The following is a 23,100-nucleotide window of genomic DNA, read 5'->3' on the forward strand; positions in this document are numbered from 1 at the left end:
TAAGAAGCATGGATTTCTGATTCCAGGTTATGTGGACTGACACATAGCATACAAGTTAGGTTATTGTGCTGGGGGATATGAGGAATGCACTTTCTAACTTTTCTCAGTCTCCTCCAGTTTTTAATTTTAGGAGGAGATGAGGTCCTGGTCCACACCTGCGGAGAACCTGGTTTGGGGGGCCCGTTGCTGTCCCTGTCCTTGTCCACCTGGTCAAACTTTTGACCTAGTCTAGAATCAAATAGACTCTGGATTTAGCCCAGAGAAATGTATTTATTATTCTAATTGGACTCTTAATATCTCACCCGGCACAGCCAGAAAAGGACTGGTCACCCCTCTGAGCATGGGTCCTCTCTAGGTTTCTTCCTAAAATTCGGCCTTCTTAGGGAGTTTTTCCTAGCCACTGAAATCCAACACTACTGTTGTTTGTTCCTTGGGGTTTAAGGCCGGGTGTCTCTGTAAAGCACTTTGTGACAACTGCTTTTGTAAAAAGGGTTTTATAAATACATTTGATTGATTGATTGATGGTTATTGAGTTTGAAGTTAGGGTAAGGGTTAGGGCTGAAGAATAAGAAACATGAATTTCAGTGTCAGTGCTACGTCTCAGGTCCCCACAAAAAAAGAAAGACAAACATGTGTATGTGTTTGGCTGTGTGGTTGTCGCCACACAGTCACACAGACTCTATGGGGACGGGAATGATAGAAAGCATTTGTCATATCACTCCTTGTCTCATTACACTGGAGACTAGGCTCTGCAAATTCTGTTTGGTTGGAGAATGAAGGAGAGAAAATATATCATATGTACTGGTGAAGCAATTACCATGTCCACCCTCCTCATAGAGTGCTTGGCAAAATTGTGGGGAATAGCATTTCAGAAAAATAAATAGGTAGCGAGCTATCTTTTACTGACTTTTCTATTTCACCCTGACTGTGAGAAGAAGTCTTAATAGAGATGGTCAATTTGATTGGGAAAACGTTATATTTCAGCACGACGATTAAGACCTACTTCGAGCGGAAGTCTACAGATGGAAGACTCACAGTATTAGATATATTTGCAAAGAGTGATCAATGGCTGTTATGAACAAAGATTGAGCATCTACAGTTGAAACATACTGGAGGGAAAATGTAGTGGATATGTTTTTCTTTCATCTTCTTGGTACAATCTTTTCAGTATCTAAATATTTCTGTAATTTCTTTTGTTTATTTGTTCAAAAGTGTATTTACTTTTGTATCTTTTTGAATAATATCTGGAACATGAGCTTCCCATATGCTATGTGTACATTAAAAGGGATTTAACAACATCATGTTAGATTGTCCATCAACCTTAAAGAAGTCTATGGACCAGAGAAACTACACTGAACATAATTATAAACGCAACACTTTTGTTTTTGCCCTTATTTATCATGAGCTGAACTCAAAGATCTAAGAATTTCTCTATGTACACAAAAGGCATATTTCTCTCAAATATGCCCCGATGAGGACAACGAGCAGGCAGATGAGCTTCCCTGAGACGGTTTCTGACAGTTTGTGCAGAAATTCTTTGCTTCTGCAGACCGATTGTTGCAGCAGCGGTCCGGGTGGCTGGTCTCAGACGATCTTGGAGGTGAATATGCTGGATGTGGAGGTCCTGGGCTGGTGTGGTTACACGTGGTCTGCGGTTGCAAGGCCGGTTGAATGTACTGCCAAATTCTCTGAAACGCCTTTGGAGACGGCTTATGGTAGAGAAATGAATATTCTATTCACGGGCAACAGCTCTGGTGGACATTCCTACAGGCAGCATGACAATTGCACGCTCCCTCAAAACTTGCGACATCTGTGGCATTGTGCTGTGTGATGGAACTACACATTTTAGAGTGGCTTTTTATTGTGGCCAGCCTAAGGCACACCTGTGCAATAATCATGCTGTCTAATCAGCATCTTGATATGCCACACCTGTGAGGTTGATGGATTATCTCGGCAAAGGAGAAGTGCTCACTAACACAGATTTAGACAGATTTGTGAATAACATTTGAGGGAAATTGGCCTTTTGTGTACATAGCGAAAGTCTTACATCTCTGAGTTCAGGTCATGATAAACGGAGGCAAAAACAAAAGCGTTGCTTTTATAATTTTGTTGAGTGTATAATGAATGGTTCAGTTTTCTTAAAACAGCTATTACAAACTTACAGCCACTTCAGCTAATTAAAGCACAGTGGAAGTTATTGGGTCATGTAAGCATGTTTGTTTTTTAATGGCCAAATCATCTTAATGAAACAAAATATGGAGTTGATTTCAGGCAATTGGGAGATTTTATGTATTTATATATCAATATTATACATGCTTGCACATCCACATTTCTTCCATACCTTTTTAGCTAGCAGTGGCAAAAGTATGTAATGGCTGTTTTAAAGAAAACTGAACCGTGGATAATTGATCCTGGCCCCAATACTGTTTAAAGGATTAGTAAACGCCTAACATCCAGTTGTGAACAGTGCTAGTCTCCATGGACAAAATAGCTCATATGGAATATATGTTGTTGACAGGTCCTGTTTATTGGTTTTATCCTTCCCTACTTCAACTCTTTCTCAGAGTACACCGTAGACAGCTCCGAACAAAAATGATATAATAAGCATCTAGTCTTGTGGGGATTCCCCTGAAAATGAGAGTACTATTTGAATTAGGTTTGGGGCTGGTGGTGGTCTCTCTTTGCTTTTACTCTTTACCTTTTAGTGAAGCCCCTACTCAAGTGTTCAAGATCTGATCTTCAGGAAAATAGCACAAAAAAATGATGTTGACTGAAGAAGGTGTGAGCTGAAATTATAAGCAATAAATTAGATTAACAACATACTAATTACTAGTTGCAATTACTTAAAATTGATGGAGAAGCTACCCTATATGTCCATCAAGGAACATGATACTTACTTTTTTAATAATAAACAGAGAAAGCCAAAGTAATGAAGTGGTTCAGTGAAGCAGAGAAAAGCATGATGTGACCATGATGCCCCTCCAGGTCTTAGGCCTTGCTCTAGTTTCATCTGCATAACATGCACCAGCCGGAACAGGGCCTCAATTAGCTAATAAATTAATGAAATAAACACGCCAAGCGAAATAATATACAGACCCCCCCCTCTCATTAAGAAACAAAAGGGAGTTGGGTGGAGTCATCCACACATGATGAAGAAGGGGTACTTGACAGAACCGTAAACACCATATGGTCTCTGTGATATGGAAGTATCCAATATCTGTCTGAAACTATAGTATAAAGCAACTGCTGAAAATGTGGGTTGGTATAAACTAATTTTATGATGGTTGGTATTATACTGATGCAGTTTTAAATACAGCTGTTAGTTCCGATCACCTTGGCCCATTTTCTGTTAAGAAACAAAAAATTTGACTTTTAATGTTGAAAGGGAAAACAGATTACTATGTTAGCCTGGTTTAACCAGACGGAATGCTCAGAAATGCCAAGCACATCATTTAGTGTATCTTAATGTTGCAGTGATATATGAAAACTCCAGGTACAGTGAACAAACAGCCTAATATACATTAATTAACAGTTAATGATCAGAGCTACAGAGATTACAGTGCCCCCTGATATTTCTGAAGCATCTGCATTCCTCAAGGCAGTATTTACTGTTCACACAGCCAAGACTAAGATCCAATATTGAAATGTGCAATGGGAACTTACAATGGGAATGGACAATCATTTCACAGGATAAATTCCAGTAATGTTCATGTAATGGCAACACAACTGCTTTGTAATTTATTTTATGTTTAAGTAATTTAGCAGACCCTAATAAAGCACATGTAGTAAAAGAATAGTAAAATTCATAGAAAAACAGACATGTTTGCATTGTCACAATCAAACAGGATGCTAACAATCAACCCAGGCCAATGCTGCTCTTGTCAGAGCATGTGGTCTCCATAGTAGCCCACTGGGTCATACAGTAAATACTCAGACTAAATTAATAAACCTGGTACAATTAATCAAATTAGTAATTTCTTCCACAAGGTGTACAGTCATATCCTGTTTCAAAAAGAACAGGACATAATGTCCACCGTCCAGTACAGTTAATAATTGATCCAGTTTTGTCAAAATGAAGTGAGACAGTTGAAATGTAACAAGCCCTGTAATCTTTCATATCCAACAACTGGTGTACACCATATGTACGAAATGCTGGATTTTGCTTGTCTCAGTACATCTCTCCGGAATGAGCAGTAGTACAGGAGGGCCCATGTTTCTTTATAAAAGACTGCCACCTTGTGGTTTAACTACAGAATCCACGTCTGTAGATTGTTGAGTTAGGTACCCAGATGAAGTTTTTTGTCTCCATGTTTTAGACTCCATTCACCATGATGAACCTGGTAGGATAATTTAAGTTTAGCCGAGTATGCACACCTGATTGAAAGGTTTTAAAATGCTGTCTATTTTTATCTTGTCACAAAATAGGCCATATGATTAATACTCTTAATATGCCCGTTGTCGGTACATATTGAAGGGTGATTTCTCCATTCTTGTGTGGCTATTTCTAATAGGTAGGCTATGGTATACAACGGTAGGCTAACATAATATTACGCTGGTCTTTACGCCATCAAGGGGTGTTGCGCTGCTGGAAACATCAAAAGCGCACGCGTCGACTCAGGGGGTATGGTTAGCCTACTGTACTTGGCCATCGATGCCGCTGGATAAACCTAACCGGCGATGTAAATAACGGCAACTGTCGAGGTGGATCTAACATGCTTGACATAAGAAAATAATAGGCCCTACATGGCATCTGGGTTTATCAATTTCACAAAACCAACGCGTTCATCCTTTTATGCCCGTTTACGAATTTGACAGCTCGCCCGATGGTTTTCTTCATTTGACGCACGAACCAAATCTGACGACGGGCGGTTTTCCTAATAACCCACTTGGGAAAAACGGGTCATTATGACCTTAGTATCCTCCTCTAAAAGAAAACCATTGGATTGTTTTTACGCAGCAGCGTTCTGCTTACATTTTTCGCTGTGGATTTTAAGCTCCGTGTCCGGGGAAGAACATCATCAGTTCAGCGTTGAGGTAAGATAAATGGCCTGCTAGTGCTATGCCGAGGCTCATTATAAATGACCGTGCATTCTCCTCTGCTGGGGTGCTTGCGCTTAGCGCGAAAAACCTGTGCACGACAGTGTTTCTGTGTCTGCTGTTTTATTGGCCTATTTATCTGGAGCATAACAAGGTGACATGGCAACATTGTATCTGATTATGATTAATATATTTCAAGACGGGCTGAACGTCGGGATTTTTATGCGGTCTGTTGTTTTTAACAATCAGGAGAACAACATCTGATGGTTAGGCTTTGCTTGGACCGCGAGTGAGTGAAGATGGGCGACCATTAACGAGATGGTCCAGCGCCCTTCCACTCGGTCGGCTGATTATCACTAATAGCTGTTTCCTATATTTGCTAAGAGCTTAGTCTATATGCTTTAATTGACCGTTCTTTATCTAGGGACATTTGATGGGTGCATGGTTGTGCGTATAAAAGATATGATTCAAGTTGCGTAATAAGATCAATAACTACCATAGTTATTGCTGGTGTCATATTCTCTACATAGCAGGCCTATCGAACTGCATGATACAAATAATTATAGTTATCTTTATTTTGCTGATTTACCGTCATGCATGCATACATTTGTAGTACCTGAAACCTCGATAATTTCCTTGCAAGCACTGTGCACTGTACCAACTCTACCAACAACGTCAGTTTCACCCAGTCCCAGATAAGAGGGTGAAATGCCACAATCTGGCTTCACATATGTGTACACCTATGATGTGACCCAGAACCTAAGTCTTTGCAGGGCAAAAAAAACAACCATTGGCTGCATCTGATTAAAACATGATGGAAAGGCAGACAGACAAACAAATGATGAAGAGACATGCCAAAGTAGAAGGAGGAACGGAGATAAATGATAGATAAACAGATAGACAGAGGATTAGGTAAAGGCAGTGACGGTTAGGCAGCAGCAGCTGGTTGGCGTGTGGGCAGATGTGATGGAGCCTCGTGGCTCTTGTCAACAGGGATTGGTTCTGAAAATGACCCCTGAACGACACTCAATCTCCGCTTTACTCCTCATGTCCAAATGGAGCAGAGCCGTGTGGGTGGCAGCTTAGGGCGCTGTGAGTTACAGGCCGAAAAACTGAAGGAATGTTACTGGAAGGATGTTTTTAAATGTGCGTGGCCATGTGGCTTACATGGACTGTCCATGGCAACATGCAGACAGCAGTGACTTGACTGTGGGATTTTCCCCCTCAATGTCATTGTGTGTAGGTGGCAGCATTGAGCACTGCTGTTACAGGCAACCCTGTCCCTCTGGAAGCCCTGCTGTCATAGTGTAAGAGATGGTATTACAATGTCCAGGTTGGAACCAGGTTACTTTTATCCTGACAATTCTCTGTCATTTATGAACCTGAACTGTAAAATGCAGGACTTTTCTGTCCATTTTGCTCATACCCCCAGAGACCCTTTCTGTCTGTGACATTAAAGTATCAATATTATAGCAGGACTTGTAAGCTATGTGACTCTGTCCCTCTGTCCTCCCTCTCCTGTAGGAATGGCTACAGAAGTATGGCTACCTGCCCCATACGGACCCCAGAATGGCTGTTCTGCGCTCTGCCCAGACCATGCACCAAGCCATCGCAGCCATGCAGCGCACCTACGGCCTGCATGTCACAGGGACACTGGATGAGAGCACCGCAGAGTGAGTGACAAGACACACACACACACAGATTCACATAAACAAACCCACACTCAAGCACCATTGAGTCATCTAGATTCCATTAATATCTTTTCCCCGTGACTTAAAGAACGGCACTGAATAATTCAGTGGGAAGAGGAACCCAAAAACGTAATTATGACCATTGATGTGCATCATTATTAATTTACCCGAATCAGTTTCTAAACATCTAACCTGCAGCAGCCCAGTGCAATGTGACAACTTAACACTTTTCCTTCTTCTCCTTTGTGCTTAATTGATGTAGTGATGTCACACTAAGGTGAGGCTCTGTCTTTCATATTATGTGTGCACAGTAATCCATGTTTGTTACGTGGGTTTGAATGAAAATAAATCAGTCATTGAACCCCTAGCCTGACTAGCAATTAATCTCTCGTTTATTCTGAATGGATGAAACCGCTTTATTCAATTGGATGCCATGTTTTTTCTTATAGAATGTATGCATTTTTCCAATAATAAGTGATGCATAATTGCATTTTTGGTTGAAGAGGAAGCTCTATACATTTTAGGAAGCACTCGTCCCCTTGTTCACTGGACGGCACTATTTGGGGAAACCCTAGTCCCATTGTTCACTGGACTGCAGTATCATGGGAAAAACTAGTCCCATTTCAACATGTTTGTTTAGGATTTTCTAGTTCAGATTCATGCACAAACTGTGACCAGTCAGACATTCAGGGAATGTCACTACATGATTCTGCTTTTCTAACCAGCGCTTGTCCTCCCCTTCTCTCCTCATCCTTCTCTTCTTCCATCTCTACTTCTTCACTCCTTCTCAGTTGGATGAAGAGGCCGAGGTGTGGAAATCCAGACAAAATAAAGGGCAACTCAAGGTCACGGAAGCGGAGGTTTGCACTAACGGGTCAGAAGTGGCAGCGGACACACATCACTTACAGGTGGGAGATGTAGTCCTGACACACGTAGGCGCACGTGCTCCCTCATATACACTCATACATGCGTCACATACAGCAGCCTTAGTGGTTACCATGACAACTAACCATTAGTCAGATCTTCCAATGGTTATTATGGGGTTCCATGTTTGTCAGTGTAGTTAGATAGAGGTGCCTTTTTTCCCTTCTAGCTCCTTGGTTTCACATGCCTTCTGTGTTGCCTTGGAGACAGCACATATGAGCGCATACGTGCATGCTCGCACACACAGTTAGATATATACAGAATAGTAACAAGTAAGAGTGGGTGTGTGTGTGTGAAGTTAAGTCAGAGAAAAGGAGAAATACCAGCACACAACTGGCTAGTTTTAATAAAGGACGATGGAGGGCAAAGACAACTTTTCTCTTGTATGACTCTCTCTAAAATCCTTTATGTAAATCTTCCAATAAACTTGACCAAAATATTCAAATTCTCAATTTTATCATGCATGATTAAGTTTCCTCTGCAAATGGGGTCTGAGAGAGCCGGATAAGGGGTCCTGCTTAGTGCGTTGGGAAATTGACAGGTTACAGCGGTAATAGACGATAACACTGTGCCAATTTATTCAAATCCTTCCTTCCCTACTGCATGTGAATTGATGAGGCACCTTTTTTTAATAGAATGTCAGTCAGCCTGGTGCCTGGCTGGTGCTGACTACACTCTCCCAGGAAAATGAGTTGGGGAGAGAAGACAGTGGCAAGGAGGGAATGTTATTTCTCTCTCTTTCTCACTTTCTCTCTCTCTCTCTTGCAGTCTGTTGGCAACTGATAACGACAGCTGTGTTAAAAGTGCAGTGAAAGAATAGTTTAAAAGTTAAACATTTTTAGGGTCTCGTCATCCATTTTAGAGAATATTCTCCCCAATTGGGGGAGGGTGGTTCTGAATTGGGCAGATATGATAAGCGCTGCTGTAAGTGACGCTGTTGCCATCTGGTTCTTTCTATATTTAAAATACTGTGTTTTCAGTGGGGTGCTTGGTGTTAAGCTTCATTTCAATGATCTGTGTTGCATACTTATGAGGAATGCAACATCTTTCCAAGGAGTTAAATATTACTGATAGTATGTTATTTTTTAATACCAGTGGGACTTCAATCTTTTATTTCTGTTCTGATTACATTGTGAATATGCTACCGCTCCCTTTCATGAACAAGCTGTTACACACCTGCAGTCTGATTTCCAACTATTACAAAACAAACTATAGAATGATATACATATAAAACTTGGATAACCCTAAAAAAAAATACCTTGGGATTTAGCTGATGAAATCTCTCATTGAAAACACACATTACTGACTTGGTGAAGAAGCTAAGAAGATAAAAAATAGTTTATTTCATAGGAAATAATAATGTCTGTCACATCAGCATAGGAAAGATATTGTGCAGGTAACTTGTATGTCCTTCCTAGATTGTACTATATATACATGCTTCAGCTTTTGTATAGAAATCTCTAGATGCAACATTATTTGGCCATTATTTTGGCCTGTTCGCACACATCACTTTTATATACTTCAGTTGGCTGGCTCCTTGACCTGTAAAATATTCAGACATTGGTTGTTGTTTTTATATAAGGCTGTTGGAAGAACAGGAGTTACCAAATATGCACTCAAAACTGTCTAGTACTGGATATACCACAGGCTTAGTAAGACCTGGGTAAAACTGCTGTTGGATATTTAGCCAAACACTCATGGAATGCCATTCAGAGTGATCTTAAAAGTTACATTTTTTAGTGGCTTTAAGACAGTGATTGTTTTTCTTAGTGAATGTTTCCATTTGTATGTGTTTTTATTGCGGTAATACAGTTATCTCAGCTGTGAAAGAGACCTTCGTCTCAGTAGATTTCTCTTCATGAATAAAGGTAAAAAAATACAAGATTGTCTAACTGATGGTACCATCCAACCCTCCAATAGCACTGAAACCAGAATGGGTCACAATCTCTCCTAAAATCAAGCCTTCACTGGAAAAACATGTCAGTGTAAATTACACAGTTTTAATAAGTTCTTACTTGAATATGTTCGTCTTCCTCTCTCAGCATAAAGAACGTCACTCCCAAAGTGGGTGCCCGGGAGACGCACGATGCCATCCGGCGTGCGTTCGATGTGTGGCAGGGGGTGACGCCGCTCCGCTTCGAGGCTGTCCCCTACAGTGCCCTGGAGAGCGGCCGGCGAGACGTGGACATCACCATCATCTTCGCCTCAGGTCAGTGGTTATCAGTGGTGCTAGGGAGCGGACATTGTCTGAAGCCGAGTGAGTGCACCCTAATCTCCTTCCAATGTGAACATTCTGACCTCAGGTTTCCATGGTGACAGTTCACCCTTCGATGGCGAGGGGGGATTCCTAGCCCACGCATACTTCCCAGGTCCTGGAATCGGAGGGGACACCCACTTCGACTCAGATGAACCCTGGACTCTGGGGAACCCCAATCACGATGGTGAGAGGTGATGGGCGGAATGAAAATGGCTGAGAGGAAGAGGAAAGAGACGGAATGATGGGAGTTTTAGAAATAATCATTAAAGGAAGGTTGAAAAGCATATCGAAAAATGCATATCGAAAAATGGATCAGGCTGCGTTGTATCGCACTGCACCAGGTTACAGGGCAGACCGCACCCCTGCTCTGATCAGAGACGGTGTACTGTAGTGTGTTAGTGTGCTGTAGCTGCAGGACATGGCAGCGGATCCAAGCCTGCAGCCCTGCGGAGCTCCAGCTCAAAGAGGGTAATCAGATCTCTCTCCGCCCTGTCAGCCTGCATCCATCCACGGTCAGACTGCACTTCACTTTAATTACCCTGCTGCCGGGCCACTCCCTCCTGGCTGCCGTTAGTGCTGCCTGCGGCGCATCTAGAGGACTGTCAAGCAGCACTAATCACAATGGATAGGAAATCATGAGGTGGACAGCACAACACTGCCGCCTAGATTGGCACTCCCTTCTCATGCCACATGCCTGTCAGCGTGAAACGGGGCATATCAGCCAGGGTTTTGTTTCCGGTCTTCGCTGAAGGCACAAACGGGTATTTTCACTGGAGCTCTGCTGTCCATGATCCTGTTGATGACATTAAGGACATCTAAATCAAACATGGTACCGATTCCTCAAATTCTTCATCAGTCGTTTCTTGCAGCCAGTGGTGTCATTTGGCCTGGGCATCTGGGACTATAGCCCTGGATCTTTTATGAACAGCCTGCCGGGTCTCAAATTGACAAAACGTACTTCAAAGCACTGGTACCTATACCTGTATACCCAGCCATTGTGGGGCGAGAAACCACTTCATCCATTGGCGACAACATGTTAGTTACTGATACAGTTCAGTTGCCCAGTGGGATTAATTTGGGATTAACTCAGAAAGCAACACCAGTTCACAGTTCATTTGTGCCAGCTCATTGCTGTGCTTTAACGTTAATCAGTGTTACATCAAGACAGTTCAATAATGAAAGATATTACCCTCTAGTCTATTGAAGTAAACCTTATTTCAGTAGCATTATTTTCACTCTTGAAATTCATTTCAACTCCTATTTTGTAACACAACAAACGGAATGAGAGCGGGGATGCGTATTATACTCACTTTGTGGAGTTCAGTAACCTTTAAACCTTGGCAGATATTCAGCTGCTGCTTCTGTTTTTGTTCTGTGCTCCTAGCTCTTTATGGTGGGGTAGAAATCCTGTCCTTAAAGGTAGCCATCTTCCTGGGATATCTTCAGTCAAATGCTATAGATGATTTCATGTTCAAAGGGCAGCCATCTTCCTGGGATGTCTTTAGTCAAATGCTTTAGTAGATATAATTTTCGAAATGGCAGCAATCTTCCTGGGACATCTTCAATTAAATCCTATAGAACATATCATGTTTGAAGGGCAGCCATCGTCCTGGGAAATCTTTAGTCAAACTATAGATACCATGTTTTAAAGGGCTGGTATCTTCCAGGGACATTTTCTGAAAATAGCCTAATTTTAACGTTGGTGTGCATAAAAGAGTTGAAACTCAAGGTTAAAAACACGAAACAGTATCAGGTATAGACCTATACACTATAGTAAATGACAGCAGTGTCATTAACATGGTGATAAACTGAACTGAAAATAAGTAAACTTTGTAATGGTTTGTGTGTGTGTGTATGTGTGTGTCTGTGTGTGTAAGAATAATAAGTCTTTTGCCTTTCCAGGTAATGATCTGTTCCTGGTGGCGGTCCATGAGCTGGGCCATGCCTTGGGTCTAGAACACTCCAATGACCCTACAGCCATCATGGCCCCCTTCTACCAGTATATGGATACAGAGAACTTCAAACTACCTCACGACGACCTTCAGGGCATCCAGAAAATCTATGGTACTGTACCAATCTACGGTACTGAATTTAATTTATCACCTAATATTATAAGAATGCCCTTAGTATCTGTTAGTACACTGTGCATCTATACCAAGTAGTATGATGAAAGTCTTATTTATATGATGTATAAAATACTAGTTTTGTTATTTTTATTAAAAGAACCAATGTTCAATTTTGTTTAATGTCAAAATATACAACGGTAACAACCTTAGCTGGCAGGCTTGCTAGGCTGAACTGTTTCTCATTCATCTCCAGGTCCACCAGACAGGGCTCCCCAGCCCACCAGAGCCCCACCCACTGCCCCTCCTCCGCGTTTCCACCCTCCCTCTGATCCCCGTAAACATGACCGCCAGGTCCGGCCCCACCGCCCTCCTCAGGGTGCCAAACCGTCCAACCCTAATGCCAAACCCAACATCTGTGATGGAGGCTTTAACACTCTGGCCATCCTACGACAGGAGTTGTTCGTATTCAAGGTAGGGCGCATGCATTCCAGATAGTATACACTTAGGATGGTAGAGAAAAGAGAATGAAGATTATGTATTTCGTTTCATGCGTGTGCAGGACCAGTGGTTCTGGAGGGTGAGGGACAACTCAGTAGTCCCTGGCTACCCCATGCAGATAAACTACTTCTGGAGAGGATTGCCTGCCAAGATCGACGCTGTTTATGAAAACAGCGAAGGGAAGTTTGTCTTTTTCAAAGGTGAGGGAATGAAAATGAGAGATAGAGTATAGGAGAAAATGGGTGGAGGTGGAAGAGATGAAACGGAGCTTCCCTTAAAAAAAGATTACAGTCAGAGTGCAGCATAACTGCAGTATACCGCAAATACTGCTTCCAAAAGTTTTTTTTACTGCAGTGTAATTGCAGGTCTACTGCAATACACTTCAGTATTTCGGCAATTACTGCTTCCAAACAGTATCACAGTTGACTCTAATTACTGCACTTCACCTGCAGTTTCAAAATGTTAAAACATATTTTATCAACACAAGGTAGCATTTGGCAGTTTGTGATCATTACAGTGTCATATTGATAATGATGTTATTAGTAGGAATATGGGGTATGTGTCCTAAATAAGATCCATCTTGCACTGTTGGATACTGGGTGAGAGTGTAACCCTTCCTCCACCTCTCCATCCATCCTTCACTGCATCCAGGCAGATTAACATGACATCTGTCAGCCAGCAGGATCACAAAGAGCCTCATGCTTGATTTTTTCCTAGATGGAAAAGCTACTGACTAGTCTGGACACAGCACTTTAATAACCTCCCTGTACCGGACACAGCACTTTAATAACCTTACTGTACCGGACACAGCACTTTAATAACCTTACTGTACCGGACACAGCACTTTAATAACCTCCCTGTACCGGACACAGCACTTTAATAACCTTACTGTACCGGACACAGCACTTTAATAACCTCCCTGTACCGGACACAGCACTTTAATAACCTCCCTGTACCGGACACAGCACTTTAATAACCTCCCTGTACCGGACACAGCACTTTAATAACCTCACTGTATTCACTGTAACAACCTTACTGTACTCACTGTAAACACTAATTTGTACTGCAATACTAGTTTACTAAGCGCTTTGATATATTCACACCGATATTGTAACTGTTTATACCTTTCCAAACTATAAAAATAAGCCCCCATTAAAGCAACAACAGCACCAATACTGCTCACTGTGTTTAGACAAAAAGAAAGGGATTGTTCCTGTCAAAAGTTCAAAAGCAATGTGGATAGCTCTGACCACTGATCCACTGTGACTGTGTTTCTGTTAGGGAACCGTTTCTGGGTGTTCAAGGACACTACGCTTCAGCCCACCTACCCTCAGGATATCTCTCTGTTTGGGAGTGGGATGCCCACCCAGAGTATTGAGACGGCGGTCTGGTGGGAGGACGTTGCCAAGACATACTTCTTCAAGGGAGACAGGTCTGTTTCTCCATAGAATGTATTGATTTGATTCACAGTGAACATAGTATGTAGCTGATTATAAAATGTACTGGCATGAGTTGATGTCAAGGGGGTCAGCCTGCTGTGAATGCTTTGAGATCAGCCATTCACTCTATTGATTTGTAAATTAGGTTATATATTAAACAGTATCAGTTTTACCTGACACGTATACAGGCTAGCTAATATAGAATTCACAGATATTGGCAGAAATGTCAAGGGGCTTTGTTGCTAAGGAGACCATATACTTACAGTTTGTGGATAGTACGTGAGGTAAACCAATATGAATCAAAGATCTTCTGCAGATGTCATGATAGATGAAATCACGTGAGGTCCTGACCCTGTTGTGAGGGCAGATCAAAAGCTTTGTCATATGCTTTCATCATTCCGCAGCAAACTGTTCCGTAGGCTGTTTTGATTTTAGGACCGTGATCTGTTTGACAGCTATTGTTTTGATACTAAAAAGGTATAGTAGTAGTAGAAGTGTGTGTGTGTGTGTTTGGGTGTAGTCCTGCAACCCTGTTGCAGGACTACTTTCCTGCTTGCATCCGTCTGTGTGTAGTATTCACTGCGTTTGAACACATTCTTTCTTTTCAACCCGGCTTTAGATACTGGAGGTACAATGAGGACATGAGAAACATGGACCCTGGTTATCCCAAACCTATCACAGTGTGGAAGGGCATCCCTGACTCCCCTCAGGGGGCGTTTGTGGACAAAGCTAACGGTGGGCCATCCATTCCTCCATCTGTATTATCTAGGTCTTCACCACATTTCTTTCTAATGACCTAACTAGGTATATTTTGTGCATTTTAATGGGTTACAATTTTGGAACTGAAGTCACCAATCTACACAAATGTATTACATAATGTTGGTAAACTGGTATATTAGCTTTTTTAAATTAACTGTCAATAAAAAAGAAATATACAGTCTTGAAAATGAAATATGCTGTAGTGCAGCCAATTTCTTTCAAATGTATAATAAATATGTACCAAACTTTAAACATCTATTATTGACTGAAATAGAATAATTCATAATCCCCATAAAACAAAACACCATTTACTTCTTCCATTGGGGATTTTTAGATCCACTTCCCATAAGGTATTTTTTGTCTAGGCTTACACTACCTCACCAAGTTTATGACTTTGTGAATATCTACAGGCCTTATTTGAAGCAATTCTAACATTTCTTATGGGATAAGTGAATGGTGAAATGCAAATTAACCAATATCACATTTTGTCCCTAGGTTTTATGGGGATTAGGACAAAGTCAAATTCAAAAGTCAAATGTTTCAGTCTATTTATATATACAGTGGATATAAAAAGTCTATAATGCCAGGTTCTTGTGATGTAAAAGAATGAGACAAAGATAAATCATGTCAGAACTTTTTCCACCTTTAATGTGACCTATAACGTTAACAATGCAATTGAAAAACAAACTGAAATTGAAAAATAAAAATAAAAAACTCACAAAAACCTGGTTGCATAACTAATACTTAGTTGAAGCAACTTTTGATTTTATTACAGCACTCAGTCTTTTTAGGTAGGAGTCTATTTGCATGGCACATCTTGACATGGCAATATTTGCCCACTCTTCTTTGCAAAAGAACATCTCCTGTGCACAGCCCTCTTCAGATCACCCCAAAGATGTTCAATTGGATTCAGGTCTGGGCTCTGGCAGGTTTATTCCAAAACGTTAATCTTATTCTGGTGAAACCATGCTTTTGTGGATTTGGATGTTTGCTTTGGGTTGTTGTAGTGCTGAAAGGTGAACTTCCTCTTCATCTTCAGCTTTCTAACAGATGCCTAAAGGTTTTGTGCCAAAATCGCCTGGTATAATTCCCTCCACCCTGACTAAGGCCCCGGTTGCACCTGAAGAAAAACAGCCCCAAAGCATGATGCTGCCACCACCATGCTTCACTGTGGGTATGGTGTTCTTTGGGTGATGTGCAGTGTTGTTTTTGCGCCAAACATACCTTTTGGAATTATGGCCAAAAAGTTCTACCTTGGTTTCATCAGACCAACATTTTCCTACATACTTTTGGGAGACTTGTTTGTTTTTGCAAACTTCAGCCGGGCATGGATGTTTTTCTTTGTAAGAAAAGGCTTCCGTCTTGCCACCCTACCCCATAGCCCATTCATATGAAGAATACGGAAGATTGTTGTTACATGTAGCACACAGCCAGTACTTGCCCGAAATTCCTCCAGTTTGTTTAATGTTGCTGTAGGCCTCTTGGAAGCCTCTCTGACCAGTTTTCATCAATTTTGGAGGGACATCCAGTAATCTCTCTGTTATGCTATATTTTCTCCACTTGATGATGACTGTCTTCCGTGGTATATCTAATGCTTTGGAAATTATTTTGTACCTTTCTCCTGACTGATATCTTTCAACAATGAGATCCCTCTGATGCTTTGGAAGGACCATGGGTTTTGCTCTGAGATGCAACTAAGAAAATGTCAGGAAAATCCTACTAGAACAGCTGAACTTTATTTGTGATTAATCAGAGTCACTTTAAATGATGGCAGGTGTGTAATGACTTCTATTTAACATGAGTTTGAATGTGATTGGTTAATTCTGAACACAGCCACATTCCCAGTTATAAGAGGGTGTGCACACTTATGCAATCAGGTTATTGTAAGGTTTTTATTTTTCCCCCTCAAAGATTTCAGTTTGTTTTTCAATTGAATTGTTCATATTATAGGTCACATTAAAAGTGGAAAAAGTTCTGACATGATTTATCTTTGTCTCATTCTTTTGCATCACAAAAACCTGGCATTTTAACAGGGGTGTGTAGACTTTTTATATCCACTGTATGCTGTATGTATATACTGTTCCGGAAGAAATTAAGAGACCACTGCAAATTGAACACTTCTGTTCCTCACTCAAAACCTTCCTTATAAGAAAAAGGTGCTGTGGTCTCTTAATTTTTTCAGGAGCTGTATATGTAAACAGACCTAAAGATTTATATAAGTATGGCACAACCATCCCCTAGATCAAGTCTCAGTGACTGAGCAAAGAGGTTTGTTGTGCTAGAAGCCAACCAAAGGCTAATGGCTAACTCTGAAGGAGCTACTGAATTCCATGGTCAGGATGGGAGGACCTGTACATATGTCAATTACAGTATTACATGATTGGTTCACAGAGCTGGTCTGTATGGAAGAATGAAAGAGAAAACCATTGCTGTTGCCATACGTATGGATAATGCCAAGGCATGTTGAAGAGACAAACATGAGGCAAAATTTACTTAACATTTTACGGATTGGCCCAAATGTTAAATGATGGCACAAAGCCAACAATGTACATCTCCCTGAGTGTCCTATAATGTTCCAGTGAAAGCCCAGATGTCAATAATATTGAGAAGCTGTGGGAGGACTTGTAGGTTTCTGTTAACCAATTGTGCCCATCTTCATAGACCTTGAACAATATTTCCAGGATGTATATAGCAGTAACCAGATGTGCAAAGCTGTTCAATTCCCACCGATGGAACTGTTGCCAAATGTGGTTTATGAATAAAAAAGTATTGACTCTGAAGTGTGAATACTTATCCAATCAACACAATTTTTTTATGTAATTACCTTGTGGTTTACTTTAAAACAATAGGGTGCTTATTTAAAATGTTGCGCATGTGGTGTTAATGAGTGAGAGATACCCAAGTGAATATATGTTCAATTCAGATTGTGACACAACAACAACATGTTGTCCCTGGGGGGGTTATTGCTCAAGCAGTCGATTGTAGGTAGTCGATTTATTCCATGCTATTCAGCTGCCCTATTGTTATAAAACTAGAAAACATATGATTAAAGAAAAACGTTTCAACACTAAAGGGCAAGTCATCTGAGTAGCTTCCTTTCCATGTGTGTGCACAGGCTTCACCTATTTCTACAAGGGGAAAGAGTACTGGAAGTTCAACAACCAGCGGTTGCGTGTGGAGCCAGGCTACCCCCGCTCCATACTGAGGGACTTCATGGGCTGCGACGGCCTCCCGGCCGACCCGGACTGGGACTGGAGCCCCCCTGAGGCGGAGGAACGCCACTATGACAGCAGCAGCAACGACGTGGACGTCGTCATAAAACTGGACAGCACGGGGGGCACGGAGAAGGCTGTGGCCGTGGCCATCCCCTGCATCCTGGCTCTGTGCATGATGGTCCTGCTCTACACCGTGTTCCAGTTCAGGAGGAAAAGCACACGGAGACACATACTGTACTGCAAGCGCTCCATGCAGGAGTGGGTCTGAGCTAAACCAGAGAAGGGACTGGAACTGTAGGGGAGCCGTACGGAGCTCCCCCTGGGGAGGGCAGCGAAGAGTTATCCGGCTCCCGTTGTTCTGTAGTCTTTGAGCTGAGCCCCTCTGTGAATGGACAGTGTATACGGTGCTGTACTGGAGTCCTCCTGACGTGTGAAACTGCTTTGTCCTTTTTGAGACGTGCAAGGCGGAATGAACCTAGCTGTCTTCATTCAACGCTGTGAAGGACTTCGGCTGCCGATTCCAACTAAGAGGTGTTTGCTTTGGCAATTGACAATGTCTTTGGGTAAAGTCTTCATGTAAGAGAGGAACGCTGTCTGGGACCTGTATCTATATCTGTCTCTGCACGCCCCTAACAAGCCCTTACTAACTAACTTCAGTACAGTGGACGATTTAGGAATAGGCTACTACTTTTTATTTTCATGTCCTAGTAAAGTTCAAGTTGCTCAGACTGTACATTTTGTTTTAATTATCTTTAAAAGATTATTACATGTGAGGTAGACTGTCTGATATCCAAAACCAAATATGTCCTAGCTTCCCTTCCCTGAGAGGTTTACATCTCCGGGATCTTTGGATGTTTCATTCTAATCCATGGATTCAACATCATCATGACATCACGCCTGTATTTTCTTTGGCCATGTCTTTTCCATATCTGCCTGTGACCATCCGTCTGGCCTGGCTGCTCTCTGTCTGCCTGTCTGTATGTATCTGTCTTTCTGTCTACCTGTCTGTCTTTCCGTCTGTCTCTCTGTCTGTCTCTCAGTCTGTCTGTGGTCTATGGAAATCAGTGGCAGCCAGGAACTGGGCTAAGCACTGAATTCGACTGTTGTGGCAGTCTGTCTCTAATACAGGGGCCAAAACCCTTTCTGCAATATTTAGGAGACTGCCTTAATCTTAGATGACTTGAGATGTTTCTTGGTTTGTGTGTGTGTGTGTGTGTGTGTGTGTGTGTGCTTGCTTGTGTAGGCTCTACAAAGCTGAATGATGATGGTGACATTGAGTTTTACTGTATCCATCAATTTATTTTCCTTCTTTTTCTTTATCTTTCTTACATATTTAAAATGTCATTTTTCTGACTGGCAGTGGGAGCTGCTGGTATCCTTTGACATGGTGAGATGAAAATGAAAAACAAAAGAAAAAGTGGAGGACTCCTACCTGTGATCTGAAGTGCTCCAGTATAGGTGTAGTCAGTGTGAATTTAAAACAAGAAACATGTTCCAATATATTGTCTCCAATAACTGCCCTCCATGACATTAAAATCGATGTGGTTGTGTGATGTCATGTTCCTATTTACACTGAGTAACATGACTCAGTATGTTAAAATCCCGGTTAATATGAAAAAATACTACTTTTTAAATGAAGGATCAAAGTGTCTACAGAATCAACAGCTATATCAATACTATGTCTTAACCCTTGAAATTCATATAATGAAAGGGTTCTTCAAAATATCTCGTTGTTTTCCACAGATCATTTCAAAGGGTCATTACAAATTTCAGTTCATGAAATACATTACTGATAGTACTTGCAGTTTTATTGTTCATTCACGGTGCATAGCATTTTGTTTTCTTCTTCTAGACCATGTGAAATACTATAGTGACCAGACCTGCTGAGTGGTGCTGCAGTGTATAAGGCCCTAGTTCATACCGCTGGTACTCCTCTACAGCGCCTGTTCAGTCCCAGGGTGTTTTCAGTTGCTCATCATTGGAAGGCTCCAGTGGGCTGTGCGTATTGGCCTTCAATTGCCCTGGGATACGGGATGCTGGGACGAGCACCGCATTGGCAGATGTGTTCTAAAGGGATATCTTTAATTTCTCTGTACATCCAATTGCAACTGATCAAACATTCTCGTCTGATTTAACCTGGAAGAAGAAACCCTGCCTGCTCTTCATGCTACCCTACATGTCTTAAGGATAGTCTGTTTGTGGTGAGGGTCGTAAAGGCACATCTGAAAGCAAGGCAGGGTGGTGTCAATTTAATGTCAGTTCATTCTGAAATTCACATTACTTCCTGAAGGGACTGAATTGAATTGGAATCCAAGACTGAGGTAGAGTCATGCTAGTTCAGTCAGTCCTGTAATTATTGCTGTATTTATTCATGTGCGCTCATCAGCACCTGGATCTCATGGCACTGCTCTGAAAGCAAGATAAAGTCTGTCAATAAAGTGGATCTTATAATGCAGTGCAGATATTTTTTGTTAGTTGTTTTTGTCGGTTTTATACATTGGTCAAATTGCTACATGTAAAGAATGTTTGCATTGTAATATTAGAAAATATCTGTAATGTATTTGCAGTAATATTGGATTGTGTTTCACAATATTATCCACCAGTATTGATCTGGGTGGACACAAAAGCGCATCTTAGGTGCATTGGCTTCTGTGGTCAAATGGAAAAGCGGTGCCCTCCCTCTCCTCCTTTGACTTCATTATGATATGCATTTACCTCCTCTCAAGCACGCAATGGCAAACAGCAGCATGGGAGCAACCTAGGTACAGTTAGGTCTGGAAATAATTGGACACTCACACAAGTATTGTTATTTTGGCTATTTACCAAAACATATTCAAAGCGCAGTCTCTCAGCTTTAATTTGAGGGTATTCACATCCAAATTGGAGGAAGGGTTTAGGAATTACAGCTCTTTTATATGTAGCCCCCTCTTTTTCAATGGACCAAAAGCAATTGGACAACTGACTCAAAAGCTGTTTCATGGACTGGGGGGGCTATTCCTTTGTTATTTCTTCATCAATTAAGCAGGTAAAAGGCCTGGAGTTGATTCATGATGCGGCATTTGGAAGCTGTTGCTGTGAACCCACAACATGCAGTCAAAGGAGCTCTCAATGCATGTGAAACAGGCCATCCTTAGGCTGCAAAAAATATCCATCAGCGAGATAGCAGGAACATTAGGAGTGGCCAAATCAACAGTTTAGTACATTCTGAGAAAAAAAGAAGGCACTGGTGAGGTCTGCAACACAAAAAGGCCTGGACATCTACAGAAGACAACAGTGGTTTATGATCATAGGATCCTTTCCATGGTAAAAAAATTACCCCTTCACAACATCCAGTCAAGTGATGAACACTCCAGGAGGTAGGTATATCATTATCCAAGACTACCATAAAGAGAAGACTTCACAAGTGCAAATAGAGAGGGTTCACCAGAAGCTGCAAATCATTCATGTGCCCCAAGAATAGAATGGCCAGATTAGCCTTTGCCAAAAACATCTTAAAAAGACAGCCCAGTTCTGGAACAGATTTCTTTGAACAGATGAAACTTAAGATCAACCTGTACCAGAATGACGGGAAGAAAAAGTGTGGAGAATGCTTGGAATGGCTCATGATCCGAAGGATACCACATCATCTGTAAAACAGGGTGGAGGCAGTGTGATGGCATGGGCATGCATGGCTTCCAATGGCACTGGATCACTAGTGTTTATTGATGATGTGACAGAAGACAGAAGCAGCCAGATTAATTTTGAAATGTATAAGGATTATCTGCTCAGATATATTATCTGCTCAGATTTAGCTTAATTCAGTGAAGTTGACTGGATGTGGCTTCACTTTACAGATGGACAATGACCCAAAACATACTGCGAAAGCAACCCAGGTGTTTTTTAAGGCAACTATGTGGAATATTCTGCAATGACTGAGTCAATCACCTGATCTCAACCTGATCGAGTATGCATTTTACTTTTTGAAGACAAAACTTAAGGCAGAAAAGACTCACGAACAAACAACAACTGAAGACAGCTGCAGTAAAGACCTTGCAATGCATCACAAAGGAGGAAGCACAGTTTGGTAATGTCCATGCATTCCAGCCTTCAAGCAATCATTGCCTACAAAGGATTCTCAACCTCGGCTAAGCCCTGAATGTATTCTGATCCTAGCGATGCCCAAAATATTAAAATTGTGTCAGTGTCCAAATATTTACGGACCTAACTGTATATAGCCTTTATTTTTTATCTTATTTTCATTTTGAAGGCTCTCTTAGATCTGAAATTAGCCTCCGCTAATGCATGAACATCACATTTAAATATGATAAATAAGATATCCTACAATTAACTACCAATGTTTTGGAAGTTGGGGTTCTGGTGGAGCTGTAGTAGTAGTATTGGGTTTAGTAAAATCCTTGCCAACATAAATTATGATTGAATAAATTACAAAGTTTGAAAGCAAAAGATCAAAAGAGTAAATTAGAACAATGGCTCAATCAAAACGATGACTGTTTAAAAACCCTGGTTGTGAGTGTTAAACATTATCAGGCTGATTCAATAAAATCTAAGCCAAAACACTATAATGTTATATTATACAGTATATCAACAAATATGAAATGTTTTCCAAAAATGGAATGTTGCAACAACAAAAGAAAACAGTTGCATTACTGTCCTCTGGAAGTAGATAAGCGCTTTCTTCACCAACCTCTTGAGTGCCTCTCATCCTGCTGCTTTGACACATGCTTTTAATTAAGCCATTAGGGATCATTTGGAGTACCATTAACAGAAGTGGGTAGCAATCATTACACAGCAGTCAATAGAGATGGGGCATTTCTGAAAAGAGAGACGTGTGTGCAAGCACTTGTGTACACCTACAGATAGTCACACACCCACTCTCACACACACACATACTGACCTCCACATTTATGAATACCCTAGGTAAATATGAACAAAAAAGGCTGTGAAAAATGTTTACTTGTTTATCAGCTTAATCTTACACTCGAAAGATCATATGAATCCAACCTTCAATTGAGTGAAAGTCTAGAATAATACTGTGACATTGTGAAAATGGTGATAACAATATTTGCTAGGAGGTAAATTAGTTAATAGACCGATAAGAAAGACATTTCCAAACCTATCTACCAATAACAGCTGTTGTTTCCCCTGCCTACTCCCTCCCAGACAGTCCTAGCAGAATCATGGAGCATGTTATAACTTCACTTGTGAAATGCATGA

General features: G+C 41.3%; 1 protein-coding gene across 4 annotated transcripts; it reads left to right on the top strand.

Annotated features, from left to right (window-relative positions):
* Positions 1 to 4,504: 4,504 nt before the first annotated feature.
* mmp16b (matrix metallopeptidase 16b (membrane-inserted)) lies at positions 4,505 to 20,346 on the top strand. Of its 4 annotated transcripts, none has more exons than XM_010886628.5 (12): positions 4,507 to 5,034; positions 6,562 to 6,710; positions 6,991 to 7,005; positions 7,520 to 7,636; positions 9,695 to 9,861; positions 9,956 to 10,093; positions 11,812 to 11,991; positions 12,229 to 12,446; positions 12,535 to 12,673; positions 13,755 to 13,905; positions 14,532 to 14,647; positions 17,787 to 20,346. In XM_010886628.5, exons 1-12 carry the CDS (start codon positions 4,906 to 4,908, stop codon positions 18,152 to 18,154), a joined length of 1,887 nt encoding a protein of 628 aa, XP_010884930.1. In that variant the 5' UTR covers positions 4,507 to 4,905; the 3' UTR covers positions 18,155 to 20,346. The 4 variants fall into 4 exon arrangements, with proteins under 4 accessions (XP_019897498.1, XP_019897504.1, XP_010884930.1 ...); XM_010886639.5 differs by having other exon boundaries at positions 11,812 to 11,973; positions 17,787 to 18,154; XM_020041939.3 differs by lacking the exon at positions 6,991 to 7,005 and having other exon boundaries at positions 4,505 to 5,034; positions 17,787 to 18,154.
* Positions 20,347 to 23,100: the final 2,754 nt, after the last annotated feature.

Source organism: Esox lucius, chromosome 3, assembly GCF_011004845.1.
Source record: "Esox lucius isolate fEsoLuc1 chromosome 3, fEsoLuc1.pri, whole genome shotgun sequence".
Lineage (NCBI taxonomy): Eukaryota > Metazoa > Chordata > Actinopteri > Esociformes > Esocidae > Esox > Esox lucius.